The 20,094-nt window shown below is 37.5% G+C and overlaps 1 protein-coding gene, 1 non-coding gene and 1 pseudogene across 3 annotated transcripts in view; 1 reads left to right on the top strand and 2 right to left on the bottom strand.

Annotated features, from left to right (window-relative positions):
- ZW10 (zw10 kinetochore protein) overlaps positions 1 to 20,094 on the top strand; it is a 51,211-nt gene that overhangs the window by 25,833 nt on the left and 5,284 nt on the right. Inside the window, exons 12-16 of one of the 2 annotated variants that reach the window (XR_011647621.1) lie at positions 2,127 to 2,296; positions 4,307 to 4,437; positions 4,930 to 5,061; positions 6,046 to 6,248; positions 11,963 to 12,360. Coding sequence is in view for 1 of the 2 variants with exons in the window: in XM_004465950.4 (XP_004466007.2) it covers positions 2,127 to 2,296; positions 4,307 to 4,437; positions 4,930 to 5,061; positions 6,046 to 6,248; positions 11,963 to 12,083 (757 nt within the window). In the remaining variant the exon portion in view is untranslated. Of the gene's footprint in view, positions 1 to 2,126; positions 2,297 to 4,306; positions 4,438 to 4,929; positions 5,062 to 6,045; positions 6,249 to 11,962; positions 12,540 to 20,094 lie in introns of those variants that run through there. The other variant, XM_004465950.4, reaches the window with a different exon arrangement.
- On the bottom strand, positions 10,380 to 10,509 carry LOC111765958 (small nucleolar RNA SNORA38). Its single transcript, XR_002798150.1, has one exon. It is a non-coding gene; the product is annotated as a small nucleolar RNA SNORA38 (small nucleolar RNA).
- The window catches only part of LOC101434487 (large ribosomal subunit protein uL30-like 1 pseudogene), a 31,341-nt pseudogene continuing 29,732 nt past the window's right edge, over positions 18,486 to 20,094 (bottom strand).

Here is a 20,094-nt window from a genome sequence, read left to right as displayed (position 1 = left end):
TTTTTTTTTGTTGTTGTTGTTTTTTTGTTTTGTTTTTGTTCTTTTAAGGAGGCACTGGGGATTGAACCTGGGACCTGGTACATGCAAAGCAGGAGCTCAACCAGTGAGCTATACCTGCTGCCCTTTGCCCTGTTTTTGATGCTAAGTATTTTCAGAACTGTCTCAGTTTACTTTGTTAAGAAACAGAAAGGCCATCACTCCATATGGTATCCAGTAAACATAGTACATTTTCCCTTGGCATTCATAACTCTGCAGATTTAACACAAGAGATTACTCTGTAACTGTCAAGTGTGATCAGCTATTCTTCCTAGCTGTGTTCAGCTGTATGTAATTACCTAATGTCTTGGACTTTTAAAATTTCTTTTAATACCAATATGAAAAGTTATATAAGCTCTAAGTCTCTGGAAGTTCTTTTTGTTATCTTAACTAAGTGCTTTGGATGTTTTCTTTTTTTTAACAAATCAATTTTATTGATACATATTAATAAAGCGTACTTTTCATCCAAAGTGTACAATCAGTGGTATTTGGTATAATCACATAGTTGTGCATTCACCACTTCAATCATTATTAGAGCATTTTCATTATTTCAATAATAATAAACAAAAAACACAAACCTCTCAATCTCTATGGATGCTTTTTATAAATGTTATTAACGATATGCCAATGAAGCTATCCCCTAGCCAAGGACTCTGTTTACAAAGAAAAATCAGTTTAATATTTTTTAAGTATTTTTAATTTCAGAACTTTGAACAATTGAGATGTTTTTTAACTAGGCCTACCTGTTGTTTTTGTTACAAAAGATACCTTATTTATTGTGAACTTTATTATATGTTTTCACTTTGTTGTGGTTTAAAATTCTTACTTCACTTTCTATTTCGTCAAATAAAGGAAAAGAAAATAGCATATTTGGGTTAGCTGACAGCCATGCCCTTGGTAATTTGGTGGCAATTGGTTTAGGAGTTTCCTTGGCTTAGAAACATTTTTCACACTGATGTGGAACTGGATTTGCATCTCTTTCCCCTTTTTTATGATCTTGGAACTTTGTCCTGGACCAAAGCATCACAAACTTTAGTGTGTATCAGAATCACTTGGGACCCTTGTTAAATTACAGATCACTGGACCTCATTCCTAAAATTTCTGATTCCTAGGTATGGAATGAGGCCTGCATTTTTAACAGATTTCTGGATGATGCTAATTTTGCTTGTCAGGAGACAACACTTAGAGAAAAATAGTCCTGGATTATGGTTCTCAGCTTTGGCAGTATATTAGACTCACTTTAAAAATATATATATTTTCCTAGACTCAACTCCTAGAGATTTTGATTTGTAAGTCTGATGTAAGACCAAGGCATCTAATTAACCTCACAAGTGATTCTGATATGTAGACTAGAATGAGGACAGCTGTCTTAGATTGTTGGTTTCTGACTTCATCTATCCTACCCTGGCATTGAATCAGCAAACTAGAAAGTATTAAGTGAATGCTTGCTAGTGGATATATAGCAGAAATATAAGACAAATCTTTTTTGCATGGAAGAATTAGTGCAGTGATTTTTGATCCTCAATGAAAATTAAAATCTTCTTGGGTAGTTTAAAGACTATTAAGGGCCTGGCCTAACTATCAGAAGTTGTTGTCTAGGGCAAACATCTGTATATTTAAAAGTTCTCCAGGTTACTTTAATCTGTAACCAGCTTTGAAGACTAGTGAATTAAAAAATAGTTAAATGCTTTATTACATAAGCGAAATAGGAATTTAGAGAAAAGAGAAGAAAACTTATATTTCCACAGACTTTCAGTACTAAATTTCAAGGGAATTATTATGTACAGCTATTCTAGGTTCCAGTACGAAGAGATGACTCAGGTAAACATCTTGATTCTCTTCCTTTGAATCTTGATCTGGCATTTGTTAATCACTGGGATAGATTTATAGGATAAGATCACATTGAGGTAGAACCACCTCACTCTGAATGAGAGTGGGAGTGATGAGATTCCATCTAGTTATGTACAGCATTTTTTAGTATATATAATTATTAAAGCCTAGAAATGCATTAGAGGAGTAATAACTTTTCATAAACTCCAACTTTAGTAACAGGTGGTTTCTTTTCCTTTCCTACCCTTCTCCTGGCTTAGGGAGAACCTTCAAAAACTTCCCCAGTTGGCTGCCATTCACCATAACAACTGTATGTATATTGCTCACCATTTGCTGACCCTGGGGCATCAGTTCAAGTCACGTTTTGCCCCCATTCTTTGTGACGGAACTACTACTTTTGTGGATCTTGTTCCTGGCCTCCGGAGACTTGGTACCTTATACATTTAATTTAGGAAAACATATTGATTATGCAGCCTGTCGGTCTTCTGTCTTTGTAATTTATTAATGAGGAGGTTAGAAACTAAGTGGTGAACCTGAGCTGTATTGGAATGTGGGAGGGCATTTAATTTGCAAGTGATCCCAGTTACTTAATTTTATAAAGTGAATGCAGTGTTTATGGAACTTTACTTTTTCATGACATGATTTTGTAGTATATTAAAGAGTTCTTTTTTTTTCCTTTTCTTTTTAAAATTTATTTAATTTATTTTTTATTTATTTTCTATGCAATATATTTTTTAATTAAAGTTAATAGATCACAAGGAATGTTACATTGAAAAACAAAAAAAACAAAAAACATAAGAGGTTTCCATATTTTTGTTAATTGTATTTTTTTTAAGATATATACATCACACAAAAAAAGTTACACTAAAAAATATAAGAGGTTCCTGTATACCCCCATCCCCCACCCCACTCCTCCCACATCAACAACCTCCTCCATCATTGTGGCACACTCATCACACTCCGTGAACACATTTTGGGACACTGCTGCACTACACAGATAATAGTTCACTCTGTAGTTCACACTCTCCTCCAGTACGTTCAGTGGGTTATGGCAGGATGTATAAAGTCCAGCATCTGACCTTACATAATCATTAAGGACAACTCAAAATCCCAAGAATGCCCCCACATCACATTTCTTCTATCCTCTCCCTGCCCTCAGCAACTACTGTGGCCACTTTCTCCATCTCGATGCTAAAATTTCTTCTATTACTTGTCACAATGGTTTTGTAGTAGAATATCTAGTCCATATTTTATTCCTCCATTTTGTTTACCCTCGGATGGTGATGTCCTCTCTACCTCTTGATCAAGAGGGGCTTAGATTCCACATGGATGATGGATGCAATTCCTCTGCTTACAGTTGTAGGCACTCTTGATTCCCTGGTGTGGTGGTTGACCATATTAGAGTTCTAAACTACATTGCTGGTGTGTAGTAAATTCACCAAATCAGAATTATGTCAGTGGAATGACACATAATAAGATTTGTATTGTGATATTCTGTTTGCAACTTTGTTAAGAGCTCACTAATATCAATGCTTATTCTTTTGTCAAAACCCAGAATAGCCCCCCTGCCCCTTGCCTTTACTTAGGATTATTAACAGTAAAAAGAAATAAAATGTGTTTACTGCAGTGATAACCTTAGAAAAGCAAAAAATCTATGCTGTTCACTTAGCTTTTCAGTTCCTGACTTTTCCCTTAGGTGGTGTAGTCGTATCAGAGTAAGAAGTAGCTTTTGCTTCTGTTTAAGTAATTTTTCTTAGCTGACTCTAACTCTGGACAAACTATTAGGAAAAACTTATTTATTTTCTTTATTTTTTATTTTTTAAAAAGATTTATTTATTTATTTATCTCCCCTCCCCCCCATGCCGATTGTCTGTTCTCTGTGTCTATTTGTTACGTCTTGTTTTCTTTGCTTCTGTTGTTGTCAGTGGCACGGGAATCTGTGTCTCTTTTTGTTGTGTCATCTTGTGTCAGCTCTCCGTGTGGGTGGCGCCATTCTTAGGCAGGCTGCACTTTCTTTCGTGCTGGGCGGCTCTCCTTACGGGGCTCACTCCTTGCGCGTGGGGCTCCCCTACGCGGGGGATACCCCAGCGTGGCACGGCACTCCTTGCGTGCATCAGCACTGTGCATGGGCCAGCTCCACACGGGTCAAGGAGGCCCGGGGTTTGAACCGCGGACCTCCCATGTGGTAGACGGATGCCCTAACCACTGGGTCAAGTCCATTTCCCTTATTTATTTTCTTGAGGGCAGGATGGAGGAACTGGCTAAATGTATTAGAAGTCATTATTTCTAGTAACCTTAGGGCAGCTTTATGATGTTATCTAGCACTTGTTTTCAAATAGGCAGAACATATGGTTTATGCTTTTCTCTCCTTTTCCACTCTGGTTTTGCAAAGTGTAACTAAACAGCTTTTAGAATTCTTTATTCTGTTTTCCCATCATAGGGACAGAGTGTTTTTTAGCCCAGATGCGAGCACAGAAAGGAGAACTTCTGGAAAGATTATCAAGTGCTAGGAATTTTTCAAACATGGATGATGAAGAGAATTATTCTGCAGCAAGCAAAGCAATCCGGCAGGTGGGAGGCTTTTGTTAGTTCTGAAATTTGTACTCTATCCTTAGGTGCCTTTTTTTTTTTTTTTAAAGCAGCAGAGAATATGTAAAAGGTTGTTTCCCCACACCTTGATTGGCAATCTGGATTCCTTTTACAGTCATGTTTAAGATCTTTCCCATCCTCTGCCCCACCAAGCCAATGGGAAGCTATGATTCCGACTATGCAGCAATGTGACTAGTTTTCTAGTAAGTCTGGCATAGCTAGTTCATGAGTTCATCTTAGTGCCCCTTTCTCTTATGTGATTTGTCTTTTTTACTGCAATTTTCCCATCCTTAGAGTGAGTCTACTTTTCATCTACCAGGGTTATCCCTAAGGTTAAGTGTTTAAAGATCATATATTCTTGATTATTTAACCTTACCTCTATCCTTACACACACACAAATGATAAATGTAAATCTGGAAAATAAGAATTGCATGTAATTCATATTCCGTGTAAATAGCTGTATTCTTCTGGCAGGTACTGCATCAACTTAAGAGACTTGGAATTGTGTGGCAGGATATCCTGCCTGTGAATATATATTGCAAAGCCATGGGGACTTTACTCAATACAGCAATTTCTGAGATCATTGGCAGAATCACGTCCCTGGAGGTAAGAGCCATTGGATATCTCACTAGACTTCACATGCATTTGGCCCAGATTGTCACTTCATTAAGTTAGGTGGAAGTCTCATTTTTCTCATTTTCAGTTTATATAGATAGTAAAAGTTGTGCGTGTTTCCTGTGTAACTCGTTATGTTGTATTTTTTTTTCCTTTTCCCTTTTGTTTTAATTTTGTTGGAGGCTTGGTAATCTCTGTCTTGTATACCTATGTAAGAAAGTGGGTTTGATTGTCCTTCTAAGCCTAACATCTTTATAAATTATGAATGAGAAGTTTGGAAATGAGGCATTTGTCCTGAGATATATTGTATGAAGTTATTTAATTTACAATTTACAAGTGAACTCATTAATTTAATTTAGTAAAGTGAATACACTCTTATGCAGATACTACTTTTCTAACACACTGTTGCATTTGGGAGGGGCATTACTTGAACTCTACCAACTGGTATCTCTAAAACTTAGAGTGCCTAAATCCTTATTTGTAACTTTAGCTCCTGCTTTGCCATATTCCACTGGAGATATGGACTCTTTCATGCAGGCAGACTAAATTACTGACAATCCGTTAAAACTTATTTTGTGTAGGGGAGTGAATGTAACCCATGCAGTTGAGCTTGGTTTCCAGTGCCTCCTAAAAATAAAAAAACAAACAAGCAAAACCAACAGAAAAACCAACTTGGGGAGCTGATGTGGCTCAATAGTTCAGCACTGGCTTCAGCTTCCCACATACGAGGTCCTGGGTTCAGTCCCCAGTCCTGGTACCTCAAAAAATAGCACAACAACAACAAAAAAACATATTTTGTGTCATTCTAGCTTTAGTCAGACAGCTGATAAAATTTAGTGTCTAGTAAGGTGTGCTAAATTGGTTGGACAACATTGCTTTAGCTGACCCTGGACAGCTTACACCAAAGACCTGCCCTTTCCCTATCACTAAACTGACTCATTTCTCTTCTGTTGTGTTCCTTATATGCAAAACCAGGACATCTCTACTGAAGATGGTGATAGATTGTATTCCTTATGCAAAACAGTGATGGATGAAGGACCCCAAGTATTTGCACCTCTATCTGAAGAAAGCAAGAACAAGAAATATCAAGAAGAGGTTCCAGTCTTTGTGCCAAAATGGATGTCTTTCAAAGAACTGATGATGATGCTACAAGCTAGTCTACAAGAAATTGGGGATCGGTGGGTATGACCCATTTATAGAGGCATCTGTCTCTTCACAGTAGCAAAAGACTAATAGCATGACTGGTAGCAGTGCTTTTTTTCTGTTTCCTGTTGTTACTCAGGAAAGAGTTTCCTATAAGTAGCAGTAGTTGGAGACTTTGCAAGATCTGTCATCAGGGGACTCTCATTACCACTTTCTCATATTTGATGACGTAAAAACTTCTTTCATGTTGTTTTGGTCTTCAACATGTTGTTTTGGCATTCTTTACAAATACTCTGAAATTTGTAAAAGGTACGGCCTCTGACAGATGGAAATTGTTGCTCAATTTAATTGAAAGTGGATGGCTTTTAAGAATGGCATTCATATATTAACAGAGAATTGAGTTTTTATGAAATGTTCAGCTTATACCAGTTTGATTGACCAGCTGTTCTTCAGAGAGCGCAACAGTTTTAGATAATTAAATTAAGTACCATATACCTAGGAAGGACTTATCTTTTCTTAAATACACTCTTTGGTGTTTTATCTCAACATCATCAGTTCATGTTTCTGTGTCTATTAAGTGCTATATTTCATCATACATAGTATCCTTATGCTATTGGTACTACACGAAACGGAGTATGAAGCCCGTAAATGTGTGTTAGTTATCCACAGATGCTTATGGTCTTGGTAGATTATTCATGAGTTTTTATAACTTGCATAGGGAACTCCCTCACCAGGGCTCAGTTATATTTAGAGAAAAAATCAATTTTATTTTGCGTAGGCTTAGGGTTCATCTCTATACCTACAGCTACTTGTCTACCTGCTTTTGTTTGATTTGCTACACATGTCCAGATATTTTAGACCAGTCAGCCTAGATGTGTCTGAGTTGTTCTCAGCAAATATTGTCTATTCTAAAACAATATAACTGTGACTTCTACTTGAAAAAAAATTGCATCAAAATAACTATATTTAGAACAATATATTGATTTATTCCTTTGTTATTCACAAGTCCTTAGTAGGTTAGAAAGATGTCTTTAGGTAATAGGCTACAGAAAGCAAAAGGTAAGAATTTTTCTTCTTGCTGTTAAGGGGCCTTATTGGGAGCCCAAGAATGATCATTAATTCCTTGTTAGGAGAAAAATGATAGTACTGGTATGTCCTCAGCATCCTTTTTCTACCTAGGAAGTTTTTTTTTCCTCTCCAACATTTCAGGACATATAAGGCTAATATCTGAAAAAATTTTTTACCAAAAAAACTACCTCTGGCTATATGTACTTTAAACATTTTTAAATTGTGTAATTTACATATGAAAGTATAATGTATATGTAACATACGCACAGTTTAAAGAAAAAAGAATGAAATAAATGTCCATGTACTTATTACCCAGCTTAAGAAAAATATTGCCAGTGTCTTTGAAGACTCTTCTATTAGCTGTGAAAGGGGTGCTGATGCAGAGTACCGGAAAGCTTTTGGCTTTTATAATAGGGATTTATTTGGGGGTAAAATCTTACAGTTCCAAGGCCAAATCAAGGCATCAGCAGAGATGCTTTCTCTTGAAAGTCAGTTATTATTGATCCTGGTGTGTTGCCATGTGATGAAGCAAGATGGCCATTGATCTCTGCGAGGTTTCAGCCTTCCCTTCTGGGCTTCCTCTCTCAGGCTCAGCTGCTCTGCTTTCTTCCCAGTTTCGTCTGCAAGCTGGTACAGGGCTTGTTCCTTAGGGCTTCCTATATCAGTCTTGGCTGTCCCACTTTTTTCCCAAATTCAGCTGTAAGCTATCAGGTAAGTGGTTGATCTCTTCCCAGGGCTCAGCTGCTTGAGTCTTCTGTCACTTGAAAGGATAAAAAATGACAGAGCTCTCTCTTCCTGATGTCTCTCTGAGTGAGTGTCCATTTATATCAGACCCAGCAAGGGAGCAACTTGAGTCACACCTACTGATTTAGAAGAATCAGAAGCCCTAAATCAATCTTAACAGGTAATCTAATCAAAGACCCCTCAACTACATTTAATACAATCAAAGGTCATCACACCCAGAGGAATTGATTAGTTTACAAACATAATTCTTCCATTTTTTGGAATTCATAAAGTGATATCAAACTGCCACAACCCCTTTATGCCACCTCCAAATGCTCCCACAAGAAATAACCACTATCTTGAATTTTGTGTTATTTGTCTTTCTTTATAGTTTTCCATATTTACATGTATCCCTAAACAATATAAAGTTTAGACTTGCCTATTTTTGAACTTTCTACAAATGAAATCTTCTGTAAATTGATTCTCTTTTTCAATATTATGTTTTTAAAATTTATTCATGGTGGTATGTGTAGCTGCAGTTCATTTTCACTACTATATCATATCCCATTGTAAAAATATTTGATAGTTTATTTTTCTTGTTGCTTCATATTCTCACCAGTATTTGGTATTATTAGACTTTAAATTTTTTCTAAGCTAGTTTGTGTGAAATGATAGTTCATTGTCATTTTAATTTATATTTCCCTAAATTCTAATGAGGTTGAGCATCTTTTCATTGGTTATTCAGGTTTCTTTGTTCATATTTGGGGACAGTAAGGTTTGTCTGTGGTTTCATTATTAGTTTGTGAGAGTTCTTTATTTTTTGCTAGTCCTTTGTCAGTTATATGTGTTGCCTGTGGTTCACTTTTTTTTTTAATTTAAAAAAAATTACTGTGGGGAGCAGGCGTAGCTCAGTGGTTTGAGCACCTGCTTCCCATGTATGAGGTCCCAAATTCAATCCCCAGTACCTATTTAAAAAAAATTATTTTGGTAGCATATATAACATAAAATTTCACATTTTAACTGTTAACCATTTTTTAAGTGTACAATTCATTGTTTTTTAAAATAGACTTTTATTTTTTAGAGCAGTTGTCAGTTTACAGAAAAATTATGTAGGAAGTGCAGAGTTCTGTTACAACCTCCCTTGCCCCTCTCCCCCTCCCCCACAGTTTCCCTTATTACTGTCATTTTGCATAAGTATGGTACATTTGTTACAATTGATGAACCAAAATTAATAGTCCATAGTTTAAATTATGGTTCACTCTTTATGGTATATGTTTCTTTTGTGTGTGTGTGTTTACATTGTGGTTTATATTTTAGACTATACATTTTTCTAAATTTTTAGTTATCTTATGTTTGGTATATGTTTCTGATTTTTTGTTTTTGTGGTAATATATATGTATTAGTTAGCCAAAGGGGTGCTGATGCAAAGTACCAGAAATCTTTTTGGCTTTTATAAAGGGTATTTATTTGGGGTTAATGCTTACAGTTATAAGGTCCTAAAGAGTCCAGCTCAAGGTACTCATAAGAGGGGGAAGCGGACTTGGCCCAATGGATAGGGCGTCCGCCTGCCACATGGGAGGTCTGTAGTTCAAACCCTGGGTCTCCTTGACCTGTGTGGAGCTGGCCCATGCGCAGTGCTGAAGCACGCAAGGAGTGCCGTGCCACGCAGGGGTGTCCCCCGTGTAGGGGAGCCCCATGCTCAAGGAGTGCACCCGGTAAGGAGAGCCGCCCAGCGCGAAAGAAAGTGCAGGCTGCCCGGGAATGGCGCCGCACACACAGAGAGCTGACACAGCAGGATGACACAACAAAAAGAAATGCAGATTCCTGGTGCTGCTGATAAGGATAGAAAGTGGTCACAGAAGAACATGCAGTGAATGGACACAGAGAGCAGACAACTGCAGGGGGAGGGGGGGAAGTGTTAAGGGGAGAAAAATAAATAAAAAATAAATCTTAAAAAAAAGAAAGGTACTATAAGAGGTACTTCCTCACCAAATGTCTGTTGCCACATGTTGAAACAAGATGGCAGGTGATCTCTGCACAGGTTCAGCTTTCCTCTTTCCTCTTAAGGCTCTATGATCCTAGTTTCTTCTCATCTCAGCTGTAGGCTGGAGGGCTTATTTCTTTCCAGGCTCTGCTGCTCTGTTCTCTTTACTAGGTCAGCTGTAAACTCTCACGTGAATGGCTCATCTCTCCCTGGACTGCAGGAGCAAAATCATCTTCATGTTTGTGGAGCTCTCTCTCTTTACTTGTGTATCTGCTTCTGTGTGTCTCCTTGATTGAGTGCCCATTTATATAGCCCACAAAGGGGTCATGGGCTCAAACTGAATTGCCCTAATGATGTGATTGAATCAAAGCCCTAATCTTTTTTTTTTTTCCTGTGGGAAAGGGTGATCTTGAGCCTGCGTGGAGCAAGCTGACTCCAGACTTCTCCAAGTTGACATCTCTTTGCCTCCAATTCTTGCATGTCCAAGGACAGGAAACCACCAATATGCCTTTGTAGGAGGGTCAAAGCCCTAACGTAATTTAATCAAAGTCATCTCAGCTAAGTCTAATACAATCAAAGGTTATCATGCTCAGAGGAACAGACCAGATTACAAACATACTCTCTCTTTTTGGAATTCATAAATAATCTCAAACTGCCACAATATATAAAGCATAAAATTTTAACTACTTTCAAATATACAATTCATTGGTATTAATTATATTCACAATGCTGTGCTTCCATCACCATCCATTACCAAAACTTTCCCATTATCTCAAGCAGAAACTCTGTAACTACGAAGCCTTAAGGTCCCATTCCTAATCCCTGCCCACTCTTTAGTAACCTGTAATCTACTTTCTATGAATTTGCATATTCTCATATATAAATGAGATCATTCAATATTTGTCCTTTTATGCCTGGCTTACTTCACTTGCATGTATTCAAGGTTCATTCATATTATATATAGCATGTACCAGAACTTGGTTCCTTTTTACAGCTGAATAATATCCCATTGTGTATACATGCTACATTTTTGTTTATCCATTCATCTGTTGCTGGACATTTTGGTTTTTGTCATCTTTTGGCTATTGTAAGTAATGCTCTTATAAACATTGGTGACAAGTATCTATGTGAGTCCCTGTTTTCATTTATTTTGGATATATACGTAGGACTAGAATTGTTAGGTCATATGGTAATTCCGTGTTTACCTTTTTGAGGGATCGCCAAACTGTTTTTCACTGAGACTAATATATTACATTCCTACCAACAGTATACAAGTGTTCCAATTTTTCCATATCCTCACTAACACTTTCTATTTTCTATTTTGTTTTTTTTTGTAATTAATTGCCATAGCAGGTATGAAGTGGTATTTTGTAGCTCTGATATGCATTTCCCTTATGATTAATGATGTTGAGCATCTTTTCATATCCTTATAGGTCATTTGTTTAAGGGTTTTTGTCCATTTTTAGATTGGGTTGTTTGTCTTTTTTTGTTGAGTTGTAGCAGTACTTTATATATTCTGAATCTTGTACCCTTATTGGATATGTGGTTTCTAAATATTTTTTCCCATTCTATAGATCGTCTTTTAACTTTCTTCATAGTGTCCTTTGATGCACAGAAGCATTACATTTTGATGAAGCCTGTGAGTAGCTTTTTAAAGTAGTTATAGAGCCCAAGTCATGATCACATGATTATAATTATCAAGGTCAGGCAGAGCTTAGTGAGTACGGAATAATAGAAAACAGTTTTATCTTCCTAACTTGGTGTCCTTCCATTTGTGCTGATACTTAATACAGCCAATAAGCAGCAGAGATGAAAGATAAAAAGGGAAAGGTCCATGAGGAAGAGGAAAGATGTCCAGAGTGTTCTATTTCAATTTAAAACAAATAAGCATTTGGGACCAAAAAAACAAATTTTGAATCTTGCTTATACTAGAGACACAATAAGAAATAGACTTTTTTTTTTTTACTTTTGCAGGTGGGCAGATGGAAAAGGACCTCTGGCAGCTGCATTCTCCTCCAGTGAAGTAAAAGCTTTAATTCGTGCCTTGTTCCAGAATACAGAAAGAAGAGCAGCTGCCCTTGCTAAGATTAAATAGCTCTGTCTTCCTGAGAAGCCATGTCTTGACAATGTGGATTCCTGTCTTGGCACAATTACTCCCTTCTTGGAATCACCCACTGGTTTTGGTGAATCAGTATATTATGGAAGTTTGACTTTACATTAGAACACTTACCTCCTGGCCTGTACGATGCTTTGTTGAAGAATTGGATGTCATGATAATATTTAGAGTGAGGAACCTCAGTTAAGACAAATTGTAGGGGAGCATTATTTCATGCTGCTTGAAGAGTCCTCTGGGAACTGTATACCTTGTAAAGGTAGGCCCTGGCCTCAGACCAAGGAATCCAGGAGATTCTGAAAGTCAGGGTAAAGAATTGGTGAGCAAATGGGAGTTATTTGGTGTGGGGGGAGTAGAGGCACCATATTTGGCCTTGCAGGAATCAGTGAGATTTCCTGTAATATTTCTTCCCAATAAATAATGCTTTTCAGAGTTGAATGAGTGCTGTTAATAATAGTGAGAGCTTTGACAGAACAAGCACGTTTTCTTATCTCCTATGCCATTCTTTTTATTGAAGTATATGACCCTGAGAGAGTACTTATTGACTTTTCTTCTCCATTCTTTATGGCACTACCTGATAATTTCTCAATTTCAAAGATGTTAGCCTTTATTTAAGTGAACATTAAAAAAAAAACTTCTTTATTAGAGAAGTTGTAGGTTTACAAACCAATCGTCCATAAAATACAGGATTCCCTACACCATCCCACTGCCAACACCTTCTGTTGGTATGGAACATTTGTTTCAATTGATGATAACACATTTTGTGTAATTGTACTATTTTTTTTTTTCAAACAGTAGTTACCTTTGTCTTACATTGATGAAGGATTATTAAAGTAGTAGTATTCACTATTGTCCATAGTTTACATTAGGTATATTTTTTCATCATATATACCACTCTATTATTAACACCTTGTAACAGTGTACATTTGTTATAATTCACAAAAGAGCATTCTTGTACTATTAGCTGTAGTCCATCATCTACAGTAGGGTTCACTGTGTCATACAGTCCTATATTTTATCTTTTAATTTTTATTCTCATGATATATATGACCTGAAGTTTCCCCTTTTAGCCACATCCACTTATATAATTCCGTGCTGTCACCACCATCCATTTCCAAACCTTTATAATCAACCTAAATAGAAATTCTGTACAAATTAAGCATAACTCCCCATTCTCTACCTCTAATCTATACCCTGGTCACCTGTGTTCTAAATTCTAACTGTGAGTTTGCTATTTGTAATTAGTTCATATGAATGAGATCATACAATATTTTTCCATTTGTCTTTGATTTATTTCATTCAGCCTAATGTCCTCAAGGTTCATCCATGTTGTGGCATCTATCAGGACTGCATTCCATTTTATGGCTGAATAATATTCCATTGTGTATATATATACCATACTTCGTTTATCCGTGCATCTGTTGATGGACACGGGTTGCTTTCGTGCTTTGGCAATTGTGAATAATGCTGCTGTGATCATGTGCAAATATCTGTTTTGAGTCCCTGCTTTCACTTCTTTTGGGCATATACCCAGAAGTGTAATTGCCAGGTCATATGGTAATTATATACTTGCTTCTTGAGGAACTGCCAAACTGTCTTCCACAGTGGCTGCACCATTTTATATGCCCACCAGCAATGAATGAGTGTTCCTATTTCTCCACATCCTCTCCAACACTTGCAGTTTTCTGTTTTTTTAATAGTAGCCATTCTAGTGGGTGTGAAATGATATCTCATTGTTGTGATTTGCATATCCCTAATAGCTAGTGATATTGAGCATTTTGTTCATGTGTTTTTTAGTCATTTGTATATCCTCTTTGGAGAAATGTCTATTCAAATCTTTTGCCCATTTTAAAATTGTGTTGTTTTTCTCTTTATTGTTGAGTTGTAGGATTTCTTTATATGTTCTGGATGTTAAACACTTAGTGGATATGTGATTTCCAAATATTTTCTTCCATTGAGTAGGTAGTCTTCTCACTTTCATGACAGAGTCTTTGATGCACAAAAGTTTTTAATTTTGAGAAGGTCCCATTTATCTGTTATTTCTTTCATTGCTTGTGCTCTGAGTGTAAAGTCTAAGAAACAATTGCCTCACCTAAGATCCTGAAGATGCTTCCCTACATTTTCTTCTAGGAGTTTTATATTCTTGGTTCTTATATTTAAGTTTAGATCCATTTTGAGTTAGTTTTTGTATATGGCATGAGATGGGGTCCTCTTTCATTTTTTGCCTATGGATATCCAGTTTTCCCATAGCACCATTTGTTGAGGAGACTGTTTTTCTCCTGAGAGAACTTGGCAGCCTTGTCAAAAATCTTTTGACCATAGATGTAAAGGTCTGTTTCTGAACTCAGTCTGATTCTATTGGTCTGTATGTCTATATTTGTGCCAGTGCCATGCTCTTTTGACACTGTAGCTAAGTAAGATGCTTTAAAGTCAGGGATAAAACTCACTTGATCATGGTGTATAATTCTTTTAACGTGCTGTTGGATTCGTTTGCAAGTATTTTCTTGAGGACTTTTGCGTTTATATTCATAAGAGATATTGGTCAGTAATTTTCTTTTCTTGTAGTTATCTTTATCTGGCTTTGGTGTTAGGGTGATGACCTCATAAAATTAGGTGTTGTTCATACTTTTTCAGTTTTTTGGAAGGGTTTGAGCAAGAGTGATATTAATTCTTGGAATGATTGGTAGAGTTCATCTGTGAAGCCATCTGGTCTTGGGCTTTTCTTTTTTTGGAGGTTTTTGATGACTGAGTCAATCTCTACTTAAAATTGGTCTGTTCTCTTTTTTTCTTTGTCAGCCTAGATAAGGATTTGTCAATTTTATTGATCTTTTTTTTTTTTTTTTTAGATTTTATTTTTTATGTATTTCTCTCCCATTCTACCTCCCCCCCAGTTGTCTGCTCTCTGTGTCCATTCAATGTGTGCTCTTCTATGTCTGCTTGTATTCTTGTCAGCAGCACTGGGAATCTGTGTCTCTTTTTGTTGTATCATCTTGCTGCATCAGCTCTCCGTGTGTGCGGCACCACTCCTGGGCAGGCTAGACTTCCTTTTGCATGGGGCAGCTCTCCTTAAAAGGCGCACTCCTTGCGTGTAGGGCTCCCCTACGCTGGGGACACCCCTGCGTGCCAGGGCACTCCTTGCATGCATCAGCACTGCGCTTGGGCCAGCTCACCATGTGGGTCAGGAGGCCCTGGGTTTGAACCCTGGACCTCCCATGTGGTAGGCGGCCACCCTATCCATTGAGCCAAGTCTGCTTCCCTTATTGATCTTTTTTAAGAGCCAACTTTTGACTTTGTTAATGTTCTGTATTGATATTTTGGTTCTTAATTTCATTTATTTTTGCTGTAATATTTATTATTTCTTTCCTTCTGCTTGCCTTGGGATTAGTTTGCTGTTCTCTTTCTAGTTGCTCCAGGTGTACAGTTAGATCTGAGGTTAATGCTTCTCCTTTTTTAATGTAAGCATTTGGGGCTATAAATTTCCATCTCAGCACCGCCTTTGCTGCATCCTGTAAAGTTAAAAAAATTTTTTTTTTGTTAGAGGAGTTACAGGTTTACAGAAAAATCATGCAGAAAATATAGAGCTGCCATATACCCCCCTTCCTAATGTTAACACTTGGCATTAGTGTGGTACTTTTTAAACAGTTGATGAAAGAATATTCTTATAACTGTACTGTTAACTGTAGCCCATAGTTTACATTAGGATTTCCTCCTTGTGCTGTACTGTCCTTTGTTTTTTTTTTTATTCTAGTAACATATATACAACCTAAAATTTCCCCTTTTAACTACATTCACCACCCATGAAGTATCATTTCACAAAAATTTTACTTCTAAACAAATGAAATATCCAAGCATTTACGCATTTAAAAAAGCCAATGAACAAAAACCCTAGAACCTCAGAACCAGTTAGGTCAGGCAGGGAACTAGGGGCTTAAAGAGGAAATGTTCCCACAACCAACTTCTAGTCAGTCTCCTTAGTTAATTGGCCATGTGATTCACTGCACCTATTCTTGCTCCCTAAAACTAGGTTTTATGTTTTTCTTATTCCTTGAACACCAAGAACATACTAGGTATATACACTGAATATCATGAACAAACCATGTTAACATCCGCTAACCTGCAGATTTTATAATATAGTAGCTGTAGCTTTTCTCAGAAAAATGATAGTCCCATAACTTTGTTTTGGGTTTGATATATCATGTTACACTAAATAGCAGTGTGTGATTTTTAATAACTTCTTATGAATTCTAAATTAAGCTTACTTTGGTCCTTTTAACAACCCTGTGAGGTAGACAAGCTAGGTGTTACTAACATTTTGCAGGCAGGGTAGAAACATTATTCCCATATTTAGTATAAGACAGATCTGTCTTGGCTTCCATCACAACTGCTTCTTTTCATGATGTGATACATCATTTTAAAGTAATCCGATTTCTTAATACTTTACTATATAAGTAACATCTACAACAAATCTATCCCTGCCAGGTTAACTCTTGAGCCAGTCAACCTAATTAATTATCTCATAACCTAGAACACTTGAAGACATTGTTATACCTCTAATTCAATTTTACAGCTATTTTTGAGGGTCCCATGAGCTAAAGTTGCAACAAAGCTGACCTTAAGTGACCAGGGAACACAATGGTTAAGCATGTTTTCAAGTCTTAATCTGGGCACATTAGGCCCTCAGATGGGAAGTTAAGGCAATTGAGTGATGGAAGCACAAGGAAAGTCCATTTAGAGGTGGACACAAGCAGGATCAAATCCTTTTTCAGTTGGTAATATCCCCAGGAGCCCTGTTGCTAGTTTATAACATCATTAACCACACAACAGAGGGAAATATCTCTGGAGCTCAGAATATTCTAGGAAAAGACAAAAGCACAGAACAGTCCAACTAAATTGCTTGCCTGGGGGTGAAAAGGCCAAGTAGTACTAATTTCATCCATACCAAACTAAGAAAATGGTTCACTCCTTCCCTTCCTGATTTGGTTTTATACAGAGGGCTGACCATCAAGAAATAAGAAAATCCCATCCTGAAGCCCAAGGGAAACAAATGGTGGGCATTTCCCTCGTATTATAGATAGTGCAGTGGCCTTGGCAATCCATCACTGTTTTGTTTTTAATACAAAATTCTATTCCTGAACTATTGTGATTAGTAATTGAAGAAAATGTGGCATTGGTGTGAAGAAAGTGGCCATGGTGGCTGCTGGGGGTAGGGAGTGGGAGGAAGAGATTAGATGTGGAGGCGTTTTCAGGACTTGGAGTTGTCCTGGGTGGTGCTGCAGGGACAGTTACCAGACATTGTATGTCCTCCCATGGCCCACTGGGTGGACTGTGGGAGAGTGTGGACTATGGTGTGGACCATTGACCATGAGGTGTAGCGGTGCTCAGAGATGTATTCACCAAATGCAATGAATGTCTCATGATGATGGAGGAGATTGTTGTTATGGGGGGGGTGGAGTGGGGTGAGGGGAGTGGGGGATATATGGGGACCTCATATTTTTTTAATGTAATATTAAAAAAATAAAGACAAAAATAAAAACAAAAACAAAAAACCCCACCCAATTGGCTTCAAGGGAAAAAGCCTAACTTTAAAAGCAAGACATGGAACCAGAGATTAACAAAGGTAGGGCCTGGGTAACCAATCCCGATAGAGCAGGACTTCCTCTTGTTAGGTGCATAGGTCCTTGAGGGTAAGATCTACAAACACCCTAAATATCCAGGCAAAATTTTGAGTGGATGTATGTTTTCCTGGGGAAGGAGTCTTGCCCTTCTCATAGATTTTCAAAAGGTCTGTAGCCCAAGAATAGGTTAAAATCCTGGGGGAAAGGACTATCAGTTGAAAGCTAGGATAAAGCCACCAGATATACTTTTAGAGCCAGTTGAGTTAGAACTCTTCAAGGTTGTCAATGAAAGGTTGAAACATGGACTCACAGTGGAGTTATCTGAGCATTCATTTTTGTGTTTTCCTAACCTATTTCAAGTTCTTTCTAAAACAAATCCCTAGGAATGAACCCCTGGGTTCATGTATAACCTGGGCTTGGTCCACTACTGCAGGGTGTTAGGGAGGCTTGTATGCATGCTCAGGTGTTTACCAATATTAAACCCTAGGACAGAAGATGTGACAGAATTCCCCCCTCCATGGCACTGAGTCCTTTGTTGATTTCAGAAAAGGACACAGCCGCAAGGAAAACACTGGAACTCTTCCTCAGAACTAGGCTGTGATACGAGAGGTGCCCGTGCACACAACCCACTGTCTTTTACTTGATCCTTCCTCTCCAGTTTCTGAAGATAGAGCAGGAAATAATCTTCTTTGAAGATACTTGATAACTCAGAAAATAAATACATGCCTCTAATGCAATGATCTCTCAGATTTTGGGTCTTATTCCGCTGTCAGATGAGCTGATTGGTGCTTTTGCCTTGATAACTGGGTGAGCCCATCTCCTTAAGAAAGCCCACTTTATTTTTGGTAGTGTAATGGGCCACTAAGAAGTGGAATGGGCACAAGAACTGGGAGATCCTCTCCAAATACTTCCCCAGGAAGCAATTTCATGAATGAGATCTTCCAAGCAAATGACACCCAAATTCCCCAGGTTCTCCTCAATTACTGTGTTGTCTGTCAGTAGGATTATCTTATTCTTGATCTTGGCTTGTTCACATTTCAGGATGAGTTCCTGAACAGACTTCAGATTTGTAAATCCCCAGGTCATATAGGGTTCCACTGTACACAGTATTTTTAGGGGTGGGGTGGGGGGCCACTTGACAAATACACCCCTGGAAATCTTACTCAGGCAAAACCTTTCAAAGGCCCTCCGCATCAGTAAACCTATCCCATTGATCTTTTGGATGCATATTACAAAGTCCAAAGAGTGTTCACCTGGCAATTCCAAGCCATGAGGTTTCACTTCTAGCTGTTTGTGGCATATCCTGTCACATTGCTGCCACTGAGAATCAAATAAAAATGATTCCAGTCACAAACCTGAGCTGGTACCCTTTTCTCTGCTCCATTTCCAAAAGTGCCTGTTCTGCCTGGGTGGCTTTGAGGACCTCATAAGCCTTCCTCTTTTTCAGGAGATTTTCTGGAACCAAAGAGATCTTTTTTTCTTGGCTCTTCCTCTGCTATCTTTCCAACACTGCAGCAACTGCTCATGTGCATCCCATAAATTTTGGTATGTTGTGTTCACGTTTTTATTCATCTCAAGATATTTATTGACTTTCCTTGCAATTTCTTCTTTGACCCACTGATTGTTTAAGAGTGTTATTTAACTTCCATATATTTGTGCATTTTCCAGTTATCCACCTGCTTATTGATTTCCAGCTTCATACCATTACGGTCAGAGAAGTTGGCATTGTATAATTTCAATCTTTTAAATTTTTGAGATTTTTTGGGGGGACCCAGCATGTGGTCTATCCTATAGAATGATTCATGTGCACTTGAGAAGAATATATATCCTGCTGTTTTGGGGTGCAATTTTCTGTTTATGTCTGTTAGGTCTTGTCATTTATCATATTATTCAAGTTCTCTGTTTCCTTATTGATCATCTGTCTAAATGTTCTATTTATGAGAGTGGTGTATTGAGTCTCAGCTATTACTGTAGATGTTCCTATTTCTCCCTTCAGTTTTGCCAGTGTTTGCCTCCTATGTTTTTGGGCACTGTGGTTAGGTGCATAAATATTTATGATTGCTAATTCTTCTTGGTGGATTGCCCCTTTTATTAATATATAGAGTCCTTCTTTGTCTTATAACAGCTTTTGACTAGTCTATTTTGTCCAATATTAGTATAGCTATCCCAGCTCTTTTTTTGGTTACCATTTATATGGAATATCTTTTTCCATCCTTTCACTTTCAACCTATTTTTGTCTTTGGGTCTAAGGTGAGTCTTATGTAAATAACATATAGGTTGAAATCATGCTTTTTCATCCATTCTGCCACTGTGCATTGTTTGATTAGGGAGTTAATCCATTAACATTCAGAGTTATTGCTATAAAGGCAACATTTACT

Source organism: Dasypus novemcinctus, chromosome 27 (assembly GCF_030445035.2).
Source record: "Dasypus novemcinctus isolate mDasNov1 chromosome 27, mDasNov1.1.hap2, whole genome shotgun sequence".
Lineage (NCBI taxonomy): Eukaryota > Metazoa > Chordata > Mammalia > Cingulata > Dasypodidae > Dasypus > Dasypus novemcinctus.
This window is presented reverse-complemented; position numbering and strand designations above follow the sequence as displayed.